The 9951-nt window shown below is 37.9% G+C and overlaps 1 protein-coding gene across 6 annotated transcripts in view; it reads right to left on the bottom strand.

Moving 5' to 3' along the window:
* Window positions 1-2429: 2429 nt before the first annotated feature.
* smoc1 (SPARC related modular calcium binding 1) overlaps window positions 2430-9951 on the bottom strand; it is a 32759-nt gene continuing 25237 nt past the window's right edge. For all 6 annotated transcript variants that reach the window (XM_088312585.1, XM_088312559.1, XM_088312602.1 and 3 more), the window contains one exon: window positions 2430-5711. In XM_088312585.1, the coding sequence (XP_088168711.1) occupies window positions 5695-5711 (17 nt within the window). In that variant the 3' untranslated portion in view covers window positions 2430-5694. The remainder of the gene's footprint in view (window positions 5712-9951) is intronic.

The following is a 9951-nucleotide window of genomic DNA, read 5'->3' as shown; positions in this document are numbered from 1 at the left end:
TGTTCGGAGGATTAGAAATTCAACGATTAATGCACAATTAATCGATTATCACAATCAATAATTTGACAGCTGTCCAGTTTTTGAAAAAAGGGGTAGAAAACTAAAAAAAAAAAAATTTAATTAATTGATTAATCAACAAAATAATCCACAGATTAATCCATTAAAATATTATGCCGATTCTGACATTTGGCAGAAAAAAAAAATGGCCGATTACTTTTAAAAATAAACATTTATAAAAACTTTTTTTTCTTACAACAACAAACATTAATTACACGTCCAAATAAGCATGAACTGATTAATTTAGCTTTAGTTTTCGGCCATAAATGTATGCGGTATATAAACAATTTAATAAAATGCGATTTATGCATGACAGCGTTTGACATTAATTCACACGATATCAAAATATATATATTTTTTTTTACATGTAAAAAACATGCATTCTCACATGAGTGAAACATTTTGTCCGAAAAATCTTGCCATCATTTAACAGGCCAATCATTTTGGGAAATCTTTTGAAATAATCTAAAAAATAAAATTACAGATTGCACAGAAACAGATGAAGATTTTATAATCAATGTTTCATTTTTGTTTTCTTTTCGGGTTGTGCCATGTTAATCACTCCCTAAAGAGAAGTCATTTTGCATCTTGGAATTGCTTGCACACAGTCACCCAAGACTGTGCCGCGCATGTCACTGCCGGTTGAAATCAGTCCCAGAATAAACTTATTATGTTGCGTTATATGTATATGGTATATATCGGTGCAACTCGTGAACCGGTAACAGGCCACGAACCAGTGATTGGGCACCACCACTGGTCTAAAGATGCCAAGAGGGTCTTGACCATTTAGGAGTTTTTCGAGGAAAAGTGGGACTCTACCGAGCAGTCTTGCCTTCAGCCGGACTGTCGTCTTTTAGGCCTGCTTTTTTTGCGGCTCAGCCATCACCATTAGAAGTGATTGCTTTCGTCTTTAGATTACTTTAAGATGTCGGAAAGCATTTGAGCACACACACACACAGGTTCAATGTTCAAACCCAGGACAGACAGATTCGCAATCTGTCCTGTTCAAATTAGGCTTCAATAATTTTTGAAAAACATTCTGCATTCTTAACATTTCGTGACGCTTTTTGAACTGAATTGTGGAATGTCGTGCAATGGTTAAGGGCTGAAAGAGTAGTTCCCAGGTGGCAGTTTGTTCACCCAACACAGATGTGAAGCAGTTGTCAGAATATACAGTGGTTCAACAAGTAAACATTACTTACATCTATGTTTCGTACCATCCATTCGTTGACTCTGTTTTTCAAATTTGGTAGAGATTGGGCAAAATGTCTCACGAATTTGTCTTGAAAGGGCCACTGAAAATCTCCAAAATGACCCCAAGTTGGTTTATTGAAACCTTTTGGTGGGTCCACTCATCACAGACATGCCTGCCAAATTTCTGGTTGCTAAAGTAAACGGCTTAGCTAGCATTGATGAATGTCAAAATGTTGGCTTCAAAATAGTGATCGACCGATTATCGGCCGGCCCGATTATCGGGGCTAATAACTTTCAAGGCCGATATATTAAAAGCTAGCGTATTTTGCAGCACACTTTTCTTTCTCTCTGCTGTGCTCGTGGCCCTGCCTGCAGAAGCCAATTGGCCCGCCCACAGCACCATCTGATTGGTTCCTTGTTCAATGGGTAGCAGCCAATCAGCAGTTAGCTGCCTGTTTGCTTTTTCACCTCGAGCCACACGCGCTACAACAGACTTTGCCAAAATTTGAATTAATGTCAATCTACCACAACTCACAACTAATAGAAAACTATTTGCCACCGTAAACGTAAAAGAGATGTTTGTTTTCATTAACTACAAGGCAAGCAGCCTGGGAGCTCCGTGCACTTTTTGTTCGACTTTTAAAACTATTTCTTGAGACGTTGTTGTGTGCCTCGTCATGATAGACAAGACTATCGAATTCCACCTTCAGACGCTTTTAAAAATTCCATTGAGGCACTTGAGTAAATTTTCTGTAAAAACATCCAAAATTGTGTTTTTTTTGTGGGTAGTTTGAGAATAACAACCAATTTAAAGAGTGCTGTGCTTGGGTCTTAATACAACTATATCATGGCTTGTCTAACTGTTCAACGCAATGTATTACAAAGAAACAACAATCAGCATGTTGACTTTTGATATTCCTCAAGTGACTCAAATATTTATTTTATGGGTTGCGATTTGTATAACGTCACACGTTGTGTACAAAAAGCAGGATTAACCAGAGTAGGGCTGCTAATACTAATGGACTGAGGCATGCAAACTGCAAATTCCATTTACTGCTCATGTTTAGTTTTTTTCTTGGTGTTGCTAAATCTTTGACAGATGAGTGCATCGGAGGGGGTGTCAAGCTACAGTTGAAACATTTGTGTCTGTTTGAAATCAAACACTCAGAGAACGTTGCTTATTTTTCATTGTTTTTATTATTATTACCTTTAGGTAGGCACGGACTTGAATTTACAACAAAAGTTAGCAAAAAAAAAAAAAAAAAAATTGATCTTCAAGCATCGTGTGCAGACAAAATGCTCGCAAAAGTTGGGTTGCACTTTAGGGCCGAGTAGCACAGACTAAAATTCAGCTGACAATAGCGTGTGCTCGACGTTAGCGACAAAATGTAGCCAGTCACCTTTAGGTTTCATCCAAAGCTAAATTGGGCACAAACTGGGGAAATTAATTGAATTTTGCCTCATATTTTTGTTTTGTTTTCTGTACATATCAGATCACGTAAGGATGTTTGATGCTTTATAATACGTGATAAAACTTGTTTTCTTTGAGCCTTTAAACAACACACTGAAAGGTAAACGGCTAAACACGTCAATGGTAGCGAAATTTTGAACACTTATTAGTTCAGATTCAAAGACAATTAAGCGTAAATATTTGTTCCCACTTCAATCGTTGGGTTCGACTTTTCACTGTAAGCGACTCGTATTAATTTGAAAAATGTCATTGCATTTGTGTTTTGTATAAGCGAAAAGGGGGGTGATTAAAATAAATCAATAAATCTGATTTTTTTTTTTTGTGGAAAGAAAATTTGTCCTTTATCGTCAAGCCATATTGAAAATAGTTCTAATTTTTGTCCTGATAATTAACTTTATTACGTCAGTCAGGTATGAAGTAACCCAGCGTATGCCCATTTCTAGCTCTGAAAATGACCCACGGGAAAGTGAAGTGAATTCTTACTCCGTGCAAACTGCGCCCCGTCACAATACAAGTCAGATAACACACTGCCAAAAAAACACTAATGTCTTGAGAAAGGTTGCTTACAGGGTTGAAAAATTCCAGGAATTTTCAAGGTTGGAAACTTTCCGTGGGAATTAACGGGAATCGACAGGAATGAACCAGTAGTTTACAGAATTGAAGGTTAAACGAAAATAAACCTATTTGGAGAAAACGAATTTGAGCGTAATCCAAAAAACTGATTGAGTATCACAATCGACAATTTAGATAATCGAGTTAACGTTTTGAGATGTTGTTTAACTTAATATACGAGTTAAATTGGAATGTCAGTCTCTCAACTGAAAATATTCTCCGATTTCTGTTGTTCTCCATCAAAGCAGAACGATTATCTTTGTGTCGCATCAAAAAAAGGCGCTGTTCGAATGAAGCAGTTTTTTGTTTTTTTTTAAGTAACAGTAGTGTTTTGAGATGAGTTTAATTTTGTTCCAAGGTCATGCTCGAAACACTTGCATCTCAAATCCTTTTTGCCCATTGAAATGAATGGAAATGCCATAAATCCGTTCCAGCCTCCTCAACAAAAAACTAAATTTAAAAAATTGTGATCGTGTTTATATAACAAAAACATAAAAAACAAAAAAATAGGGTCGTGAGGAGAGAGTGAGGTGAGGAAAAAAAACTGTTGCTGAACCCTTAATACATAAATATTACATATATTATTGTGATAAGTACTCTAAAAACTTGATGTGCTAGAGGGGAAAAATAGGGCGGGTTTGAAATCAGGGCAAAAAAAAAAAAAAAATCGAGAAAAGTCTACTTGCATCTGAATAAAAACTGTCAAAGAAATTGTTTGACAAGTCCTATTTATTTTCAAAGAAAATAGACATTTCTCGAAAGAGCGAAACAGTTTGCGCATCATGATTCAACGCTCCAATCCGATTCATTGTGCTGCTCCTTCTTGCGTGCCCGTCTTGGCCACCGGGAGGCAGTGTAATACTTGAGTTATGCAGTTATGCAGACAAAGAATCGACTTCTTCCACTACTACGGGAAACTATTCAAAAATATGCTTCGAAAACGGACTCGCCATGCTAGCCGTTAGCATGTTAGCTTGTATGTTGAAAAACTTGTAAGTTGGGTCACTCGTTTCTCAAGGCACCACCTGTCGATTCATGCCGTTTAGTTTTCATGGATGTCTGACAAAAAAAATAATGAAAAAGAATTTACGTTTGATTATGATATCTTTCCAGTTACTTCCCATCAATTCCCACGTGAAAGTGTTGGACTTGGAATATTTCCCAAATTCCCCATGGAAATCTTTGGGACATTTTCTAGAATTGTTCCTCCCCTTTGCAACCCTTTTTACAGTGCAAGAGGATCCATCCAGCTAAAAATCCGTGCCGATGAATTCAACTTCCGGCAGTCACAGTTTAATTCTAATTCCTTGCGCACGTTCATATGTACAACAAACATTCCTTCGCCGCCGCTAGTCGGGGGATGGGCAATCCACGGCGTTTCTATGAACATGAGAAAATTAAGAGTCGGAATGTTCTGAACTCCTAAACAATCAATGTAGCTATTTTATTTTATTTTTTTGAACAGGATGGAAGAAATCTCTCTGAATGTTCTGAACTGCAAGCTCAAAGCTGATATTTTTGCTTCTTTATGCAGCAAAGCGGAAGTGCGCTAGATTCAGACTCACAGATTCCGCATAATAGATGGAATTCTATCATTATTAAAGATATATATTTTTTTTTATGAATACGGTAAAATTCTGTGAATAATACGCACCCGCCCATCATGTTGTCCTTCAAAGAGCAACATCAGAGTGTACGCCATTTTGTTTCAGTCGCTATGAGATTATGTTGGCCTTTCTTATAAAAAAAAAAACCCGTTTGTGAAACCTCCATTTCTTCCAGACGCGATTTCCGACTGAGTTTTTCCGATCAATTTATTCTCAGCTGATATTTTAACGGAACGTTAGAATAAGTCAATGTTCTGAACTTCTGTTGTTATGACGTTGGTCTTCTTGAGACCACAAATTTGTACCTGCGTCACTCCAAGACCCGATTCCACACAGTCCACGGAATTTCATAATCAATTCATCGATGTATTGTGCCCATCCCTAGTTGAGAGCAACGTGCACATTAGCATGCTAACCGCTAACTTGGTGCACATACTCCACTTGTCGTGTCAAAGTTCTCACATAAGTGTAAATATATTCTCACTCTTACAGAAACACCTTTTCATTCACTTAAAAACCACAAACGATCCAAAATGCAAACATAACATGTCAAACACGGGGAGGAGAAAGTGCAAATATTTTGGCGCTGCGTCGTTTTCTTCTGTTTTGCGTGTGCGTGTGTGTCTGTATGAAACAAGTCAGGAAGTTATTTTCTCTCCGATCAGTCTTTCTTTTTTTCACCGTCAAGCGAGCGTGTTGATGCCTTCCCTCTGTGCCCTCTGCTCTCGTCTCGGCTCCTGGATCGTTCTCCCCTCACACCAGACGACCTACTGCAATCACAGCATGGAAAGAAACAGTTGAGCATGACAGGCGCTGATTCCATCGTATAGGTCAGGGGTGGGCAAACTTTTGGATTGGCGGGCCACAATGGGTTCTAAAATTTGCCAGGAGCAGATGGATGGAGGGTTTTGGTAACCTCACCTCATCTGAGAAAAAAAAAAAAAACATTTAATTTTAAATGAAAGCATTAAAACAATATATATATATCTTTGAAAAACCACAGTATTTAGAAAAAAAAGCTTAAGTTTTATTCATTTAATTTTTTTCAAGATTGGCAGTCCAGATTGAAACCTTTAACGGGCCGCATGTGGCCCCCGGGCCGAAGTTTGCCCACACCTGGTGAAGGTCCTATATTATAGGACATGCAATTTAGTCGCTAGTGTGTGTATCCTGTTCAAAATAATACAAAAAAAAAAAAAAAAACTTGAAAAGAAACGTTTTTTGAAAAAATAAAAAAACTAACCTGCTCTACAAACAAACTGAATTTAAAACCAAAAGTCAAAATGAAATAAAAACTAACTATGATGAAAAATCCCAAACTATTAAAAAGTTGGAAGCTACACTGCAATGCTTTTTTTTTTTTAAATTTTCCCTTGCCAACTAATTGTGGGCGGAGCTTGATGTCAATATATTTCGGATCATTTCAATGATTCACCCTCGTCAAACTCCACCTCCGAGTTCCACCCGCACATACAATGACAAAAATATTGATCAATTTAGCGTCACTCACTTTTTAGTAGACGAGGTTTTAATTTGGTTGCCATCGTACAAAATCCGGAGGGCAAGTCAATATTTAATGGAAACTGCCAAAATTATGCTAAAAACGCTGCTTCAGCAAAACAAAATAGTTGATGTGCATTTTTAGCCATGGCCTCCTGAAAGGTTTTTATGGATCTACATCTACAAAGATTTTCAGTAATGGGAAGAAAAAAAAATTAAGAAAGAAATACGCCACACATGCGACCCTAAAATGGCTATTTTTTTCCCAATCACATGCGCATAAAATTTTAGGTGTATGAGGGATACGGGTCTTTTTGGTTTCTTTTTTGATAAGACATGGATTTTTTTTTTGTGGGTCTCCTCCTGACAGACTTACTGAATTTTCAAAAGTGTTCAAGTTTAATGATGAGTCAGAGCCTAAAGTGTTGCTTCACCACCTCATGCGTCTTTTTAGAAATGCGTTATTGAGACTTTTTTGTGGGTCTGTTCATTACAAACATGCCAACCAAATTTCGGCGGGTTGGTCTTTTTGGTGTGAGTGTTGTCTTTTTTAAAATCACCTTTTATGGTGGCCAGATCGTAAAATTTCTTTCAGAAATGGCTTTTTGAGACTTTTTTTTGTGGGACTCCGACCAAAAGCATATTTTCAACACACTTGCCACATTTTATGAGTTTTTGATTTTGTGCATTTAGTTGGCTTACTAACTAGAAAACAATTCAAGCGGGCCTACACAATGCCTTCCCTCATTACAGACGGATTGGAAGTAGGCCTTTTTTTTTTTTTCCTCCCCCCTCAATAACGGACATACGGAGGCCTGGGAGAAAAAGAGATGAGCTTTGATTGCGAACAGATGGCCACATTATAGTTTGTGTGTGTGTGTGTGTGTGTGGCGTTACATGTCACGGAACATAGTGTGCACGTCAGTCTGTGTTTGTAGGCGCACTTTGCAACATTTTTAACGCAGGTGCTCTCTTGGTAACTCCTGGATTTTGCGTTCAACGTCTCTCGGCGGGGCCACAAATCTCATGCGTGCGGCACATCGTCGTGCACTTTCACACACATGGAAATCAAATATTACGGCCAACTATTTGCAACGACTGCTCGTTTTAGACATTCAATATGTTACGTATGGTTTTGTTGGCCAAAAAGCACAACAGGCGACTTGACTCACATGAATAGCATTTCAGAACTTTTGGCTTGGTTCGACATACGCTGCAGGTTAAGTACCCAATTCCCCATTTAGTGCCGATATACAGTTTTTACGTGACTATTGACTATAAATAATAGTTATTTGACGATAAAAAAGAATTACATGTGTTTTCAAGTGAGCCTCTTTTTTTTTTTTTTTTGGTCCAACCAAATTTAAGCCTTTTGTGTGTCCGGTTCAGAATCTGTAGGACTTTCTGATTTAATTTCACAGATATTAGCAACGGGACGGCTTCGTTAACCAAGCCGGCCCACAAAACGGTCAGCATTTTCCCATCCTCAGAGCAAAAGCCGATTTTGAGTTTTAAACCACGTCTTTAAAAACATACATTTCATAATCAGCATCATCCGCCGATACAATAATGCATTTTTGCAACAGTATTGATGATTAATAGAATTGCGATGTAACGATGATCTCGGCACCTGCATCACAAAGCTGATGAATATTTTCAAGATGATTTTTAAAAATGTTTTTTGCATGATAGTTCAAAGTATGACGTGTACGGCTGGCTATTTATTTATTTTTTAAAGCGACAAATACAGAAATTTTTCAAATGTTAAAATACGATGCATCTGTAACAGAGCCCAAATATAAAAGAAAATCAGACATTTGAGAGTTTTTCGTCATTTTGTGGCTGTTCTGCTCCCTCAACACAAAGCTTCACACAGATTAAGAGTTTGTCGCCACCGTTGAATAATTGAAGTATCTGATGCAAGTTCATGTTATGAAAAAAAGCTGTTTGAAATTAGACCCTTTCTTGTTTCGTGTAAGTAGAAAAAAAAAAAAAAAATGAATGAAAAAACTAAATTTGCTTCAAATAACGTCATTGTCATTTGATTTTTCGAAATGCAAAGTGGGGAAAAAAAATAATCACCCCTGCTCCAAAAAAAAAAAAATTAGATTTTACATTTAAGTCATATCGCCAAGATTCATGGAAGAAATTATTTCTTGTGCCATTAATTTCGAACAGACCAAAATTCTTTTCCAAACTGTGCCTTCACGGATGGTGTCAAAGATGATTTCACATCAACATTATTTTAGTTTTCCGTCCTTATCTGGGATGCTCCGAAAGTAAAAAACACACTTAAGTCACGAGAGGCTAATTAGAATCCGCTTGCACTCGGAGGCAACAAACCTCCACAGAAACAGGTTTGTGTTTAGTTTCGTTTTTCAGACGGCTGCTTGACTGGCGCGTAAATAATAATGAGAAGTTGCGTCTCAACAGTTAACTTTTGACAAATTCTCCAAAAACAAAAATGCCTCGGCCTTGCCTTCACAGCGCAGCGTTAGCATTTCCAGCTAACAACGTTATCGAAAGCCGTGGCGCTCAACTGTGGTCACTGGCGTTTTGCTATTGTCGCAAACCACTTTTAGAATATAAACAAAAACAATAATATATAACACATTAAGTATTCTCTAGTACACAATCATATCAACAGAATTTCCTTATGTGGGAAACGACTACGGCACATGTCCCGTATGAACGTGCAAGTATGTTTTTTTTTTAGCTTTTTCTTCCACTCACTCCCTCTCTAACTTTGCCTCCCCTTCCTCACCACACGAGACGGCATTGCTCAGCCGACGTCGTGCAACTTTTGAAGCCAGCCGCAGGACGCTTTGAAGTCCTCTATGCCCATAGATGGCGCTATTGAGCTAGCCTTCTCGCTAATTAGCGGTCCGGTTAGCACGACGACAATTAAAGCATTCCAGGATACGTTCATTTACGCCGCTGTACTTTGTCCGTCAAGCCGCAAGCAATTTCCTCTGAGCAGGTAAACTGAGCCACAATTGATTCCTTGTTATTTTTTAATATGCATTTCACTCTCTCGTCCTCGGTCATTAGCGTTCTTCTTCGTTTGGATGCCATGATCTAAATGGAAATGGGTGAATTTGGAATCTTTCGCAGTTTCAGTAAAACTCATGCCAAAGAAGTCATTTACATGTCGCCGTTTTGGATCCAATCATGGCGGAGAGGTCAAAGTTTTTCCGTTGTATGGAGCGGGAACGGCTTGAGTTTGAGCTACTGCGATCTTCGCTATGGCTTCCGGGTTCCAGATATCAGAATATCCATTGTGAGGATCCTTAATGTAATATATGTAAAGTAATATTTTGGGGATTTTCGCGATTGTCACTATCACCAATGAATAGCAGAGGTTCGCCTTATAGTTTTAAGTTGTAATATCACCATTCACCAATAGATGGCAGACGTCACTAAGTTGTACTATCACCCGATTTCATTCCTGCATTACAAGAAGAATAGGCCGAATCATTTACTTAATGTTAGTTTAATTTTAATGCATAC

Source organism: Idiotropiscis lumnitzeri, chromosome 1, assembly GCF_059441095.1.
Source record: "Idiotropiscis lumnitzeri isolate Australia: NSW breed Sydney's pygmy pipehorse chromosome 1, RoL_Ilum_1.0, whole genome shotgun sequence".
NCBI classification, from domain to species: domain Eukaryota; kingdom Metazoa; phylum Chordata; class Actinopteri; order Syngnathiformes; family Syngnathidae; genus Idiotropiscis; species Idiotropiscis lumnitzeri.
Note: the sequence above shows the minus strand (reverse complement) of the source record. Positions and strands in the feature narration are given on the sequence as shown.